The sequence below is a fragment of the Salmo trutta genome, chromosome 16, assembly GCF_901001165.1.
Source record: "Salmo trutta chromosome 16, fSalTru1.1, whole genome shotgun sequence".
Classification (NCBI taxonomy): Eukaryota; Metazoa; Chordata; class Actinopteri; order Salmoniformes; family Salmonidae; genus Salmo; species Salmo trutta.
The window spans coordinates 20,344,897-20,362,262 of record NC_042972.1 but is presented as its reverse complement, the minus strand read 5'-3'; the positions used below and the strand labels follow the sequence as shown (position 1 = coordinate 20,362,262).

The window sequence follows — 17,366 nt, the reverse complement described above, 5'->3', positions numbered from 1 at the left end:
GACATCAGACTGTTATAGCCCCCCACTGCATTTGAATAGGAACGTGAGACTGTAAAAGTTAGTGCATTGTTACGCACGCCTCTCGGAAGAGGGAGCGCAACACCCTGCTACAACTCAACTCTCCGTGGTGTGAAAGAGGTATGGACTGAGGTGTGAGTAAGGATGACAAAAGGCAGAGAATACCATTTACAGGGAATTTATTCCTTTGCACGGTAAGTTTGGGGAAATTCAGGAATCCATCCTGAAAGATACACATACAAATACACAAACCACAACACAGAAACTGGGGAACGTAACACGCCCACCACAAAAAATGCAAACATACAGTTTGCAATAACAAAAACCAACGCGTCCCCAGTTATTAAACCCGTGATAGAGCGTTGGCAACCACATTTACCGAGCCCTTCACATAGGCTATCTGTACATTATATCCTTGTACAATCAGAGCCCACCGCATAAGGCGGTGGTTCTGATTGTACATTTGCTTCAAGAACACCAACGGATTATGGTCCGTGAAGACCATTACAGGCAAGGCACTGGAGCCCACATATACCTCAGAACTCTAAGGCTAGCAATAAAGCCAGCGTCTCTTGTTCAATGGTGAAGTACCTTGACTGACACGAGTTGAACTTACGGGAGAAGAAACTGACGGGTCGATCCACTCCCTCTTCATCTTCCTGCAAGAGAACCGCACCCACCCCCACTATACTAGCATCTACCTCCAACTTAAAAGGCTTGTCAAAGTTGGGGGCGGCAAGCACTGGGCCACAACAAAGTAGCTCTATAGCGGACTCAAAAGCATAGTTACAGTCTTGGGACCACTTAAGTGGTACCTTGGGACTAAGCAGAGATGAAAGGGGAGCTACTACCGTCGAGAAATTCTTACAGAATGTACGATAGTACCCTACCATCCCCAGGAATCTGCGCAACTGGCGGCGAGTCGTGGGAGCAGGAAAAGCAACAGTTGCTTCCACTTTGCCAGTTACTGGGCGCACTTGACCTCGTCCCACTTGTTTCCCTAAGTAAGTCACTGTAGCCTTCCCAAACTCACACTTGTCCAAATTGAGGGTTAAAGAAGCATTCTCCAACCGCTGAAACACACTTTTCAAGGTGGCGAGATGATCAGACCAAGTAGATGAATGAATCACCACATCATCAAGGTAAGCAGTACAATTTGGTACATCCGCAAACACAATGTTAACTAGCCGCTGAAAAGTAGCAGGTGCATTACACATTCCAACGGGCATCACAGTGTATTGTACGAAGTTATCTGGCGTAACGAAAGCCGAGATGTCAGAAACTCGAGAGGTCAGAGGTACCTGCCAATAACCTTTTAGCAAATCTAATTTACTAACGTAAGCAGCAGAGCCTATTCTATCAATGCAGTCATCTAAGCGAGGTAGAGGAAAAGAATCAGACTTTGTAACGGCATTTAGTCGACGATAGTCCGTACATAAGCGAGCCGTACCGTCAGGCTTAGGAACAAGAATACACGGGGAACTCCAGGAGCTCTTACTGGGTTTTGCCATGTCATTCTGTAATAAATAAGCTACCTCACTTTTCATTACCTCCCTTTTCTTTGCATTAACCCGGTACGGATGCTGACTTATAGGAGCAGCGTTCCCCACATCCACCTCATGTTCCAAGATGGACGTGCGACTTGGAACGTCCTGAAACACATTCAGAAAACTGTTTATCAATAGGATAAGATCCTTAGTTTGATCTTGGGGTCTTTATCACATAATTGGTGTCACTGAGTTTCTTTTCCACAAGATATGGTCTAGAAAAACGTGCTAACAGAGATGAGCCAGGGATTGGCAACAAAACTAAAACTTGATCCCCTGGTGCAAAAGAACGGCCAACAGCCTTTTTGTCATAATGCAACTTCATGCGTTTTTGAGTAGAGGAGAGAGACTTTTGGGCTAACGCACATGCGGCGTGCAGTCTCTCCTGCATCTTACTGACTTAATACAACACATTTTTAGGGGCGCTACTGGGTGTAGGAGATAAGATATGCTCCTTCAAAACTTTCAGCGGACCCCGCGGGGTGTGTCCAAACACAAGGTCAGCAGGGCTGAACCCTAAGGACTCTTGTGTTGTTTCCTTAATAGCAAATAGGACAAAGGGCACCCCCTCATCCCAATCGGTACTGGTATCCATGCAATACTTGCGTAGCATTGCCTTCAGCATCTGATGCCAGCGTTCGAGAGCCCCTTGACTCTCCGGATGATACGGACTGGAGACCTGATGGGAAATACACAGCTGTCTTCAACACACTAGAGAACAGCTTTGACATAAAGTTGCATCCCTGATCAGTTTGGATTACTTTAGGGAGTCCAAACGTAGAGAAGAACTTCACTGGTGCCTTCATCACAGTCTTAGCTGTTATTGTACGTAGAGGAATAGCCTCTGGGTATCGAGTAGCACTGCACATTATTGTTAGTAAGAACTGGTTACCTGACCTGGTTTTTGGCAACGGACCTACACAATCAATTATCACTTTTTCAAACGTTTCCCCCACCCCAGGAATCGGGCAGAGCGGTGCACGAGGAACTGTTTGATTTTCTTTCCCAGTGAGTTGACATATGTGGCATGTTTTACAAAATTGGACAACGTCAGACTTAAAACCTGGCCAAAAAAATTGTCGAAGGACTCGGTTATAAGTCTTTGTGATCCCTAAGTGTCCGGACCACGCCTGGTCATGGGCGAGTGACAACACCTGCTGTCGGAACGGTGTAGGAACAACCACTTGACACACTTCACTCCAGTCACTAACTGTGTCATGAGCTGCCCATTTACACATCAAAACTCCTACTTCCATAAAGTAGGCAGTCTCCTTAGTTTTAGCTTCCTCAATGGAAATTACCAAAGCAAAACACTTGCGAAGACTGGTGTCTCCCTTTTGACATTCAATCACCTTCTCGGGGTTGACAGACAAAATAATGTCATGTAATTGGGGCGCGATTTCACTTTCCCCTGCCTTAGTTTTTACGGGGGTAACATCTCCTAGCTTGCGAGATTGTGCCCTCGTTAACACAAGCTGGAAAAACGTGGAAATGCTTGAACCAGTTTCTCATCTGTAGTTCTAATTTCTGGGTTGTCTACTACCTCTAACACAGGAGTGACATTACCACCAGCGATATCATTCCCTAGTAACAATGTGACTCCTTTTACTGGCAGTGTAAACACTACACCAACACGGAAACGTCCTGATACCAAGTCTGACACTAAGTGGACCCAGTGTAATGGTACAGGTACTGTTTTTGTCTCTATCCCCTGTAATATGACATGCGAGCCACAATACGTTTCAGGAGACCAGGGTAAAGCATCAGTAACCATTACTGACTGCGCTGCCTCGGTGTCTCGGCAGATATAAACGGGGCATAGACAGGATCCGGTTTCTCAAATGCTGAATCAATAACTCGGTCCAATGGACGAGCCATAGACTTGACTAAATCCACACTTCATTTTTGGGGACGGTGACAGGGACTGTTTCGGTTTATTTTTCAAAACCGGGCAGTCCGCAATCACATGGTGACAGTAAAAACATTCACCGATTTCATGAAAAGGCTTAGGGTTGTCAGAGGAAAAGCGACCTGAACGAGGCACTGAGGACGTAATCGTTCGGCCTTCAAAACGAGGCGCACCAAAGACAGTCTTGTGTGTCAAAGCGTACTCATCTGCCAACACTGCTGCCTGGGCCAATGTCACCACTTTCTGTTCATTTGAATGAACTACAATTCTATCAGGGAGGTTGCTTTTAAAATCCTCCAACAGCATCAACTCCCGAATATCAACAAAGGTATTAGCTTTGCTGGCTGAACACCAGCGATTAAACAGAGACTCTTTGTCCCTAGCAAACTCAACAAAAGTACAGTGAGATGTTTTTTTGTAGTTACTGAAGCGCTGCCTATAAGCTTCAGGCACCAACTCATAAGCCCGCAACATGGTAGTTTTAACTGTATCATAGTGTAAACTGTCTTCCAGGGAGAGAGCAGCTACTACTTCCTGGGCTTTCCCAGATAATTTACATTGTAACAGGAGCGGCCAAACCTCGAGTGGCCAATGCAGCGCAGCGGCCACACCCTCAAAGCAGAGAAATAGGAATCAACTTCCGACTCCCAGAATGGAGGGACTAAAGCTATATTTTTACTCACATCAAAGTGGGCTTGATGATAAGCAGCTTGTGGAGTCACACTGGAGCCAGCGTCTAGCTCCAGTTGTCGGATCCTCACCTCCTAGTCAATTTCCATTCTCCTAATTTCAAGTTCAAACTGCATCTGTCTCTCTTTATCTTTTTGCTCCATTTCTAACCGGGCCAGCCTCACCTTCAGCCTAGCAGTCCCGCCTGAACGACCTGAAGCAGAAGATAAAGGATCGAATCGGGGCAATGTAAAGGGGGTACGAGCAACCCCTTCCTCCGCCTTGTCATCCGACTTGGCATCGGAAGGTCTACTCGTCTCTCCTGAAGCCTCCCTCTCATCATCTTTCAATGAGAGAATTTGTTTCCTCATTAAACCCTCCCTGACTAGCACCAAAAGCTCAGCCTTTAGGGCTTTCTCAGGGATAACGAAGCCATAATGGTCAGCTACAGCTAAAAGGTCTGCTTTCCGAAACCTCACCAAACAATCAAAAGAGGGCGCTTCAAAAAACTTGGAGATGGCTGAGGCAGCCATCTTGTACACAGAAGTCCACTGAACACACACAAACTAAACAAGTCACCCAAACTCACAACCTACCATCACACCTCAATCACTAATCACAGAGAGCTCAGTGCAGCAGGGTCCGGTGGGTTTAATGGAATCCCGGATGAGCCCCCATTATGTTATGCACGCCTCTCGGAAGAGGGAGCGCAACACCCTGCTACAACTCAACTCTCCGTGGTGTGAAAGAGGTATGGACTGTAGGTGTGAGTAAGGATGACAAAAGGCAGAGAATACCGTTTACAGGGAATTTATTCCTTCGCACGGTAAGTTTGGGGAAATTCAGGAATCCGTCCTGAAAGATACACATACAAATACACAAACCACAACACAGAAACTGGAGAACGTAACATGCATAAGCACTTAGTTTACAGGCATTGTGACAATTGTGGGGTGTTATGATTGATGATAGACATGGCTTATGTGTTAACACAAGTCTCTCATCAATCTGCTTGTCGCTGTAGCCTAAGGGCATCAGTCTTACCAGTGTAGCATCCCCTGTTCTCTACTTCGTCTTATAAATGGACATTGAATTTTATAGAAGATCACATGGGCAAGGCAGGTCACAGTTCAGCATCAGTTCAGTAATAAATATCTCACTGTGCCTCCAATGCCACATTATGACTAAATACTTTATTTGTTCTTTTATGTCTTTGAAAGTCTAAGATACTGCACGAACAATACTATTTATAGGGCTTATGTATAGTATTTTAACATGCTTTAGTTAGAATATTGTTATTGCAAGTGATATACATGTCTAAATCCATATATTAATTTCATAAAAAAGGCTAGAGACGAGAAAAACTACAAATATGGCCGTCCCGGGAATCACGGAATTTACGTCACGGAAATACGTCTATAACTTGCGACGGACTGCCCCTGCTTCCTCCTTTTCAATGCTCTGTCGCGTGAGAGCAGTACCGTCAATATGAGGTGAGAGGAAATCACAACAAGTAAAAAACAAACAAGAAGTCAGACATGTTATATTGTTGTCAGTGATCACTTTAAAACGTACTAACTCAGCCTGTTCTCTTTGAACCTCATGAGCAGTGTGGAGTGTAGTTACAGTAGCTAGCTTCTGCCATAGTGCAACTAGCTTGAATGCTAACACTACGGACAAATCCATATCCATCTAACATGAAATCGTAATCGTTTATGTTCCGAACTGAATTAAGTAGTGTCGTACATAACTGGACATGGTTAATGTTGTAATAGTTGTGATTTGTACATTTTACTGGCTTTTATAAGTACTCGATAGACTACCGGTTTGTCGACTACTATCGAGAACCTGCTATGGCGTCAAGTCAGTTCAGTGGGATGTGGGGGCGATAATATTAATGAATTAGTCATTTGGCAAAACATTTATGTATAATTATATGGCATTCTGACTCAATGACATTTTGTTTAATTACAGCAAGGTATCCAGGGATATGCTTTATGAGGTGGTCAAGGAGGTCCAGGTGGGATCTCTTGCCAAGCCACGCAAGTAAGACCCTTTCTCTAGTGTACCGTTAGCAACTTTTGCACGTTGGTTTAGCCATTTAAATAAAATAATGCATGTTGTCCCAACCCCTAATTTAGGTAAATCTCAGCGATGATCTTGATTGGTTTACTTTGTCTTCCTAAAGGTTCACGGAGTCTGTAGAGCTCCAGATCAGCTTGAAGAACTATGATCCCCAGAAGGATAAGCGTTTCTCTGGCACAGTCAGGTTTGGCCTCTTTCCTGTGTCACCCATCCTTCTGCCTGTCTGCCCCGTTTAGTCCTGAATGTGAACGGGCCTGGTTCGTCCCCTTGATCTGGACATTAAAAACTCACTGGCTCAAACCCAGTCCTCTTTATGCACACTCAAGATCCACACTTATCTAGTAATGTACAATCTCTCAGACACACTCTTGCAGCATGTCTTATACACATTCACTAACTCATACAGAAACTAAATTCCAATAGCAGGGCTGTTGTGGGACGGATGGTGCAGAAGTGTTCTGGGTAGTCTGACTGAACCTCGCCTTGCGGGAGGGAACCAGCAGACGGACCCCTACCCTGGGTCTTAAAACATGAGGGGAGGCAGAAAGGGGGGTCTTTGTGCCCACCTTCGAGCCGACCATTTTAGGTAATGGTGTTGCTGGTGCAGTCCAGAAGGGAAGCCCGTCTGTGGTTCTGGTAAGACTATAGAGTACTCTTCTCTGGTACGAGTCGTCCCTCTGGGTTTGGATCTCGCCCATTTTGGGGAGTCAATGGATGGCAATGTTGAAGGGTGGAAGTGACTATTGTCTAGTCAGGAATTACATAAGCTAGTGGTGTAACGTTAAGGATTTAGGTTTGGGAAAGGATTGGGTCAAGTTAAGTTTAGCCTTTTACTGCAGTCGGCTAAGTCAGGGTCAAAGTGATTTTTGGTAGTCTTAAACAAATCTACATTAACATAAAAGTATACACCTCACATATGTTTTATGGGCATAAAAAGACACGTACCGTGTCAGATATATTTAATGTATTCAATTTTGATTTTGCATCCCAGTATTACACTTTATATACATTACACAAGACTGAAATATAATAACTGTTAGATGTAGAAACACCGGGTTCTCGTCTGTTTTTTTAAATATCTTTATTAATGTTAAAATGAGGGAAAATATTAACATTCCAGCCATGAGGCCAGAGGGCAGTTTTGGTCATTGACTGCAGGAAAGGGCTACGGGTTAGAATCTCTTTAGTTGCGTGTCCATTCTAGCATGGCCATATGGTGAAGCCCCTCCGTTATGTGGTTTGAGCATTACTGTTGTGCCATATGGTTGTCAACTGTTCTGAATTGCCCCTATAGACTGAAGACCACCCCCAGGCCCAAGTTCTCTGTGTGCATCTTGGGAGACCAGCAGCATTGTGATGAGGCCAAGGCTGCAGAGCTGCCCCACATGGACATTGAGGCCCTCAAGAAACTCAACAAGAACAAGAAAATGGTCAAGAAATTGGGTGTGGTGCTTCAAGTCATATCCAGATAGTCCATCTTATGATCTGTCTAGGTCTTGCTACTGTTTATCTGCATTTAAATTAGTCTTACATTTCCCCTGTCCTGAAGCGCTTGGTCCACCTCTGGTCTGGGTCTTGATAGTTCTGTTCTTGACTCTAATCTCTGCCTGAACAGCCAAGAAGTATGATGCCTTTCTGGCCTCGGAATCGCTGATCAAGCAGATCCCTCGTATCCTGGGGCCTGGGCTCAACAAGGCTGGCAAATTCCCCTCCCTGCTCACCCACAACGAGAACCTCAACGTCAAGGTTGATGAGGTCAAATCCACCATCAAGTTCCAGATGAAGAAGGTATGAATCGGTCTGGTGCCAGATATGTACTTTTATTGTAGATGTTACATGATGGAGACATGCAGTCTGTATGATCAATGCATTTATGTATCCGCCTGTTCATTTACACTTTAGCATTTAGCAGACACTCTTAACCTTAATTGCTCCTGTAAGTCACTCTGGATAAGTGCCTTGCTGAAGGGCACATCGACAGATTGTTTACCTATTCGGCTCACGGATTCAAAACAGCGATCTTTCGGTTACTGGCCCAATGCTCTTAACCGCTAGGCTACCTGCCATTGTAACATGACCCAATCTCCTCGCCACTCTATTTCAGGTGCTGTGTCTGGCAGTGGCTGTGGGTCACGTGAAGATGTCAGAGGAGGAGCTGGTCTACAACATCCACTTGGCAGTTAACTTCCTGGTGTCTCTGCTGAAGAAGAACTGGCAGAATGTCCGTGCCCTCTATGTCAAAAGCACCATGGGAAAGCCCCAGCGCCTCTACTAGAGGACAAAATTGCTTTTACTACCAATAAAAGGACATAAAAAACATATCCTCGCTTTGTGGGTATTCTTATTGTCCCAGACTACTTTGTGTAGTGCTGGTCATCCTCTCTGCAAGGGATCAGAGACGTTTTGATATTAAAAAACGAAATATTTACCAGCCTGTTTTTGGAAGTAGCACAATGTCTACAATGTCTATTTATAATTAAATGTCAGATTACGTTTCTAAAGGGGGCAAATGAGCTAAATCGAGACTCAAGGTACAGATTCACAGAAATAACGCATACTAGAGTCAGTCTGCCCCAGTTTCTACGGAAGCTAGTCAGTGAAATTGATGGGAGTGGCTAACATGACAAGCGGTTGGAGGGGATAGCAATTTATTGGTCACATGGACAAATCTAATGCAGACCGATATTAATTTTCCCTAAAAATGATATTTGGTTTGAAGTCTGCATGGCTGACAACTTCAATTTGTCAGTTCTTGGTTGCCATTCTGCTTCAGATGGGCTTAGTGGGCCCTCAAAATGAACAGGTGTTGAGGCTGAGCAGGGTAAGGGTCATGAAGAAATGGTCCTTAAAACAGGGTCCATGTAGTCAGAGCAAAAATGTGTACCACTTAAAATGCATGCACAATCCCTTATAATGTAAGCAAACAGTCCCCTGATGTTCCTGCCGGTTTGCCTCTCAATAGCAGAGCACAGGAGGTTACTGTGACAATACGATTATCTTGTCTTTTCCTCTACTCGGTGATACTGGAGAGCATAGAGCCGAGTCACAGGGTAAGAACTGTCCTACAGTGCATTTGGAAAGTATTTAGACCCCTTTTTCCACATTTTGTAACGCTACAGCCTTACTCTAAAATTGACAAAATAAAAATTGTCCTCAATCTACACACAATACCCCATAATAATGAAGCAAAAACTGTTTTTTAGATTTGTTTTCAAACGTATTCAAAATAAACACCTTAACATAAGTATTCAGACCCTTTGAGACTCAAAATTGAGCTCAGGTGCATCCTGTTTCCATTGATCATCCTTGATGTTTCTACAACTTGATTGGAGTCCACCTGTGATAAATTCAATTGATTGGACATGATTTGGAAAGGAACACACCTATCAGTAAAAGGCATGACAGCCCGCTTGGAGTTTGCCAGAAGGCATCTAAAGGACTCTCAGCCCATGAGAAACAAGTTTCTCTGGTCTGATGAAACCAGGATTGAACTCTTTAGCCTGAATGCCAAGCTTAAATTCTGGAGGAAACCAGGCATCGCTTATCACCTGGCCAATACCATCCCTACGGTGAAGAATGGTGGTGGCAGCATCATGCTGTGGGGATGTTTTTCAGCGTCAGGGACTGGGAGACTAGTCAGGGCCGAGGGAAAGAACGGAGCAATGCACAGAGAGATCCTTGATGAAAACCTGCTCCAGAGGGCTCAGGACCTCAGACTGGGGCGAAGGTTCGCCTTCCAACATGACAACGACCCTAAGCACACAGCCAAGACAACGCAGGAGTGGCTTTGGGACAAGTCTCTGAATATCCCTGATCAAACATCTCTGGAGAGACCTGAAAATGGCTGTGCCTCGACGTTCCCCATCCAACCTGACAGAGCATGAGAGCATCTGCAGAGAAGAATGGGAGAAACTCCCCAAATACAGGTGCCAAGCTAGTAGCGTCATACCCAAGAAGACTGGAGGCTGTAATCGCTGCCAAAGGTGCTTCAACAAAGTACTGAGTAAAGGGTTTGAATACCTAAAATGTGATATTTCAGGGTTTTTTAAAACACATTTGCCAACATTTCTAAACCTGTTTTTGCTTTGTCATTGATGAGGGGGGGGACTATTAATCAATTTTAGAATAAGGCTGTAACGTAACAACATTTGGAAAAAAATCAGGGGGTCTGAATACTTTCCGAATGCGCTGTATATTATCATCCTTCTGCCTCTGACTGCTGTCCCATAGCATACACCCCCTTAGGCACTTCAGTGAGATCTAAAAGGACGTATTAGCTATGTATGGTTAAAGACCAACCAGTACCTCTGAATGGCTTGGTGGAATTTGCCATAATGTTTACACCAATCCAATCCTTTCAGCTCTATTCAAGTAGCTATAGGCATTCAAGTTGATTTGGATGTGTGAATGGGAGAATGAGTGAGCTCTGACATCGCAACCATGAGCATATTCATTACACGGATTCTGTTAAACTGAAGCAAACGGAACAAAACGGGGAGGGACCTACCTGAATTTGTCAAATAGAAACTCTTGTTTTAACTGGTAAGCAAAGGAGGAGGACTGTTTGGGAGTTTGTTTAGTCTAGCATTCTAGCTTCAGGTGAAGTTCACTCTTGTATGAGTGAGCAAGAGTCCACACAAACAAGTGTGCATGTGTTTTGGGGTTGAGGGTGGTCCCTAATCTGTCTTTATCACCAGCTCTTGGATGCATTCCCTCTAGAAAACCATGACTCCCTCATTGGTGTGAGGGAACAAAGCTGGTGGGAATTCAAACAGCTGTCGGGGGAGTTTTAAAAAGCCAATATAGGGAAAAGTGAATGAGGAGGGAGAGAAGGAGAACAGGGAAGAAGAGCGAGGAAGGAGTGTGGGCAGCATCACTAGACCGGAATGTCACTGTGCTCAGTAGCTCCTGAAAAACAAAACACCCTTGGACACCACGGGCCTCACTACACCGGTAAGATAATAATGAAGGTGTCCCATCATGTTCAAAATGGCTGTGCAACTGTTTTTGGCAGTTTAGTAGATTGTATTGAGATATTTAACACTGTTTCAAAATGGACTAGTTGTTTTTTTGGGACTCAAAGTTTTTAGTTCTATGTTGGATTATTTTGTGACCACTTTGGTCTGTGTCTTCTGTGTCTAATGGAATGTCTATAGGCCTATACATATTTGTCTGAATCTCTGTCATTTCACAACTACCACAGCCCTCAATAACTAAATATGGATGTTTCCCTTTTGTTTAGACTATAAAATGTAGCTCCAAAGTAAATAGAGGGAGAATAAAAGTTGACTTCAGTGTGTGACTATGCTGCTTTTTGGAACTGTTTTAAACTTAGAGAAGAGAACAGTTAAATAAGAGCATCAGCTTCGTAGTGAAACAGTGACTGGTCTATTGAATAAATGTTTTAAAATGATAAACAATAGTACCAGTGAAAAGTATGGACACACCTACTCATTCAAGGGTTTTTCTTTATTTTTACAATTTTCTACATTGTAGAATAATAGTGAAGACATCAAAACTATGAAATAACACATATGAAATCATGTAGTAATAAAAAAAAGGGTTAATTTAAAATATATTTTAGATTCTTCAAAGTAGCCACCCTTTACCTAGATGACAGCTTTGCACACTCTTGGCATTCTCTCAACCAACTTCATAAGGAATGCTTTTCCAACAGTCTTGAAGGAGCCCACATATGCTGAGCATTTGTAGGCTGATTTTCCTTCACTCTGCGGTCCAACTCATCCCAAACCCTCTCAATTGGTTTGAGGTCGGGTGATTGTGGAGGCCAGGTCATCTGATGCAGCACTCCATCACTCTCTTTGGTCAAATAGCCCTTACACAGCCTGGAGATGTGTTTTGGGTCATTGTCATGTTGAAAAATAAATGATAGTCCCACTAAGCACAAACCAGATGGGATGGTGTATCGCTGCAGAATCCTGTGGTAGCTATGCTGGTTAAGTGTGCCTTGAATTCTAAATAAATCACTGACAGTGTCACCAGCAAAGCACTCCCAAACCATCACACCTCTTCCTCCATGCTTCACGGTGGGAACGACACAGATCATCCGTTCACCTACTCTGCATCTCACAAAGACACGGCGGTTGGAACCAAAAATCTAAAATTTGGACTCATCAGACCAAAGGACAGATTTCTACAGCAGAAGTAACTCTGGGTCTTCCTTTCCTGTGGCGGTCCTCATGAGAGCCGGTGTCATCATAGAGCTTGATGGTTTTTGCGACTTCACTTGAAGAAACTTTCAAAGTTCTTGATATGTTTCCGTATTGACTGACCTTCATGTGTTAAAGTAATGATGGACTGTCGTTTCTCTTTGCTTATTTGAGCTGTTCTTGCCATAATATGGACTTGGTCTTTTACCAAATAGGACGGTCTTCTGTATACCACCTTGTCACAACACATCTGATTGGCTCAAATGCATTAAGAAGTAATAAATTCCACAAATTAACTTTTGACAAGGCACACCTGTTAATTGAAATGCATTCCAGGTGACTACCTCATGAAGCTGGTTGAGAGAATGTCAAGAGTGTGCAAAGCTGTCATCAAGGCAAAGAGTGGCTACTTTGAAGAATATAAAATATATTTTGATTTGTTTAACACTTTTTTGGTTACTACATGATTCCATATGAGTTATTTCATAGTTTTGATGTCTTCACTATAATTCTACAATGTAGAAAATAGTTTTAAAAAAACTAAAAAAACACTTGAATTAGTAGGTGTGTCTAAACTTTTGACTGGTACTGTATGTCAGAGACATCTTAAGACAGCGTAATAACCTCAGGTCTTACAGTATGTAACTGCTGTACTTTCATGTTATGACGTGAATGTTGTGACTGTCCACTGTCTGGACTACTAATACTACTTTAGCATCATAGAAAATAAGTGTTTAGTGACACTTGTACATGCTTCTGTCTGGAGTTTTTTGGTTAAATTGTTAGTATTAGATGTGTGGGTGTTTCCTAAAGCAAGCCAGCTGTTTATCCTCAGGTTAAACTCATGTAGTTAATGATTGTCCTTTTCCTCTCCTCCTCTGTGTTCAGATACTCCCTACCCCAACTTCTATTTGTTTATAGCTACTGCATATCTCTCTCTCTCTGTTCTCCAGCATGCTCCTCTGTGTCCCTGTTTCCCCCATGGTACTGTGCTCAGCCACAGCCTCTATTAAGACTGAGAGCTGCCTGTTAGCTTTCTCTACTCACTCTTAAAGGATGTCACATTATGAATTCAGTGTTAAACTTGTGACCTGGGGCAGGGTCAATGTCAGTATCCCTGTGAGCGTGGTGTGAATGAAATTGTGGGCCATCTTTCCCTGTTTTCCCTTCCTTTAACAGGGTGTGTGTGTGTGCCATCTTTCAATATACTTGTAGAATGGAAGTCTGGATCTTATTTGTATGTTCTCTCTCTCTCTCTCTCTCTCTCTCTCTCAGCAGTGAGGTATTCTTTCTGTAGGTTTGGTAAAAGTATCAGGGGTGTGGAGAAAGATATAAACAACATTGTACTCACACTCTGTACCACTCTGCCTAACACTGGGACCATGAATGCACAGGTAATCAGGAACATTTATTTCTTAATGAAAACATTCTTAAACCAGGCAAGTCTATTGAGAACTTGTCCTCATCTACAATAACAGCCTGGCCACGAGGTTGCTAACTGATTTGTGTGTCGTCCCTCTCCTAACGCCCTGCTAAGAAGGCCACTCCCTGTGAGTATGCTGGCATACTGGGGGACAGCTCGGACTCTGACGAAGGTAAGGAATCTGTTTTGCTGCCTGAGCTTCATCGTTGCCAGCAACAGGACGTGGCTGTACTTCCATTTCCTGTCCTCTCTGTTGTTGTATGCTAGCGAAGCTATGAACACACTGTCCTCTCTTCTCCTCTGCTCCTCTCCTCAGAGCCCAGTCCAGAGGATCAGCTGGCTATCTCCTGGGAGCACCTTCCTATACTGGAGAGATTGGGCCTCAGCAGGTCAGTTTATACCGGAGAGATTGGGCCTCTGCAAGTCAGTTTATACTGGAGAGATTGGGCCTCAGCAGGTCAGTTTATACTGGAGAGATTGGGCCTCAGCAGGTCAGTTTATACTAGAGAGATTGGGCCTCAGCAGGTCAGTTTATACTGGAGAGATTGGGCCTCAGCAGGTCAGTTTATACTGGAGAGATTGGGCCTCAGCAGGTCAGTTTATACTAGAGAGATTGGGCCTCAGCAGGTCAGTTTATACTGGAGAGATTGGGCCTCAGCAGGTCAGTTTATACTGGAGAGATTGGGCCTCAGCAGGCCAGTTTATACTAGAAAGATTGGGCCTCAGCAGGTCAGTTTATACTAGAAAGATTGGGCCTCAGCAGGTCAGTTTATACTACAGAGATTAGGCCTCAGCAGGTCAGTTCATACTGGAGAAATTGGGCCTCAGCAGGTCAGTTCATACTGGAGAAATTAGGCCTCAGCAGGTCAGTTCATACTGGAGAAATTGGGCCTCAGCAGGTCAGTTCATACTGGAGAAATTGGGCCTCAGCAGGTCAGTTCATACTGGAGAAATTGGGCCTCAGCAGGTCAGTTTATATTCGGACACACTTACTTTAACACTTGAACTTTTTTGATAGTCACAACCTCACTCTTCTCTTACCTCTCCCTCCCCTTTCTCCCCTTTCCCCTATCCTGGCTCTTTACCTCACCTTTTCTTTCCTGCCCTCAGTGGTACAGAGATGACTGAAAAGGAGGTTGAGGTGAGAATTCTTTGCGATTAGTACACTTGGACAAAGAGAAGAGACTACATGCACCCACATGCAGACACACGCACGCACACACACACACTGCACACTCATCCACACACTGTTCTGTCCCCTATAGAATGCGTTTACCCAGCTTGCACTGGCGTTCCGTTGTGACCAGTACACCCTGACCCAGAGACTGCAGGCTGAGGAACATGACAGAACAGTGGCCCAGGAGAACTTCATCCTAGAACTGGAGCAAACCAGAAGCACACTGCAGGTAGGGGTGTGTACACGTGTGTTTGACCTGGCTGCTTCACAGTTAATGGTCTGAGAAATGTATGTTTAAAGTTTAAACCGTACCTCTCTCTTCCACACTTCCTTTGTCTTTATACTATATCTATCCTCCAATCTTCTATTCCCCTCTTCTCTCCTCTCCTCCCTTTCTCCCCCCTCTTCTCACCCAGTATCTGAGAGGTAGATGTGTAGACGCTGAGATGCTGAGTCGTATTGAGGCCAGTCTGGACACAGTGCTGGACGGCATGAGTGACATCATCGCTGCTGCTGAGATGCTGGGGACCGTGCACCAGGTGAGACTGTCGTGTAATCCTAGGCTTGCTCTTTTGGGGTATAAGTCCAGGTTTTGGTTAGTGCTCTGTGAAAAATATCTTTGTTTAAAACTGTTATACATGTAGTTTGATTGAAACTTTGATGAATGTTTCTGCTGGGTCAGGAGGCGCGCGTGTGTCATTCTGTGGAGATGATGGGTATCCACGTTGAGCATCTGAAGCGTCGTCACGCTGTGGAGAGATCCGAGCTGCTGGAGACCAGGAAGTTTTTCCACCGCAGCAGGGGCAGGAGACACAGCGACTCAGGTCTGAGTGCTGCCCCTCAATGGATTTTTTGTGGACAAGTGAAAGGAAAATTAATCACAAAGCAGTCTTTTCTGAATATTTTGATTCTTAAAGTACATTTATTCTTAAAAGAACAATTAATTGTAAGTAGGCCTGATCCACTAAGTGACTGATTTTCATAATAGGAGCACAGTATCCTCTGACTGTACAGTGTAACAAAATTCTCCACATATGGAAAAGCTGTGTTCTGACTGTTGGTTTTTTATCATTACAGAGGATGGAGACTTTAGGCACCTGTTTGCCAGGCGAGACTCCCAACAGGTAACAGACACTTTTCATATCCTTCCTTCAAATATCTCAGTTAAATAAATCGAAAATATCAGTGAGGGCAGCCCAGTGGCTTGAATTATATATTTTTTTAAATGTTTCACTTCCCCGACTTTCTCAGACCATCCTTCGGCGAAGAGTCAGCGTCACACTAATCCCAACGGGATCCCAGGTTGGAAACAATAACACTAAGACCTACTCCCATTGTGGTCCTGCGATCATGGTATGCATAACTGTAATTCTATACTGACCTCTCTTTTCTCCCCCCTCTTCAATCGCCTCTTTTCCATCCTCTTTCCCTCCTCTCATTTTCCCTCTCAGCTCAGCGACCTGGAGACCAAGTTCCAGGAGGGTTGCAGGGCCAGTGCTGACACTGACAGCCAGGGGCCAGCAGGGGGCAGTGTGAACCAAGCCAACAGGTACAGGAAAATCTGCCCTGTCATTAGTGCAGTTAGTGCATTGAGAGTCATCTGCATGGTCAGTTGTCACTAGTCGCTAGATGGCCATGCTAGTCACTAGTCAAAGTGGAGGCTTTCATACGCATATGCACCACAGGCTTAGACGCAAGTGCACGGACTACAGTATAAACCTATGATGGATTTAACTGCTGTAGAGAACACATTGTGTGCGCATGGTGTCTGCTGATCTTATGGCTTATCAATGTGCTGTGCCTTGCCCTTGTGTTCATACCATCAGAACTATACAGACCTCTGTAACAGCAGCATTGTTTGTTCTTATAGTATTACCTTGTTTAGTTGGAAATGTAAATTTAACTGTTTCCTTTTTAAAGGCCCTCTGAGATGTCCCCCCACCACACCCCCCTCCTGCTCAGACAGAGCTCCACACAGAGCTCCCAGAGCCTGGAGGAAGAGAGCGAGGTAGCCCCTCACACCAGGTAGGTAGCCCCTCACACCAGGTAGGTAGCCCCTCACACCAGGTAGGTAGCCCCTCACACCAGGTGGGTAGCCCCTCACATCAGGTGGGTAGCCCCTCACACCAGGTAGGTAGCCCCTCACACCAGGTAGGTAGCCCCTCACACCAGGTAGGTAGCCCCTCACATCAGGTAGGTAGCCCCTCACACCAGGTAGGTAGCCCCTCACATCAGGTAGGTAGCCCCTCACACCAGGTAGGTAGCCCCTCACATCAGGTAGGTAGCCCCTCACACCAGGTGGGTAGCTCCTCACACCACGTAGGTAGCCCCTCACACCAGGTGGGTAGCCCCTCACATTAGGTGGGTA

The 17,366-nt window shown here is 44.6% G+C and overlaps 1 protein-coding gene across 2 annotated transcripts; it reads left to right on the top strand.

Moving 5' to 3' along the window:
• Nucleotides 1–5,558: 5,558 nt before the first annotated feature.
• On the top strand, nt 5,559–8,549 carry LOC115150277 (60S ribosomal protein L10a). 2 transcript variants are annotated; one of them, XM_029693393.1, is made up of 6 exons: nt 5,559–5,636; nt 6,118–6,189; nt 6,332–6,412; nt 7,523–7,671; nt 7,844–8,016; nt 8,333–8,549. In XM_029693393.1, exons 1-6 carry the CDS (start codon nt 5,632–5,634, stop codon nt 8,501–8,503), a joined length of 651 nt encoding a protein of 216 aa, XP_029549253.1. In that variant the 5' UTR covers nt 5,559–5,631; the 3' UTR covers nt 8,504–8,549. The 2 variants fall into 2 exon arrangements, with proteins under 2 accessions (XP_029549253.1, XP_029549252.1); XM_029693392.1 differs by having other exon boundaries at nt 7,523–7,695.
• Nucleotides 8,550–17,366: the final 8,817 nt, after the last annotated feature.

Bases quoted from the DNA above. Each gene is read 5' to 3' on its own strand.
- LOC115150277 (XM_029693392.1), top strand. The intron at 6,190-6,331 runs GTAAGACCCTTT...GTCTTCCTAAAG, and splicing joins TCTCTTGCCAAGCCACGCAA to GTTCACGGAGTCTGTAGAGC. The intron at 7,696-7,843 runs GATAGTCCATCT...CTGCCTGAACAG, and splicing joins GGTGCTTCAAGTCATATCCA to CCAAGAAGTATGATGCCTTT.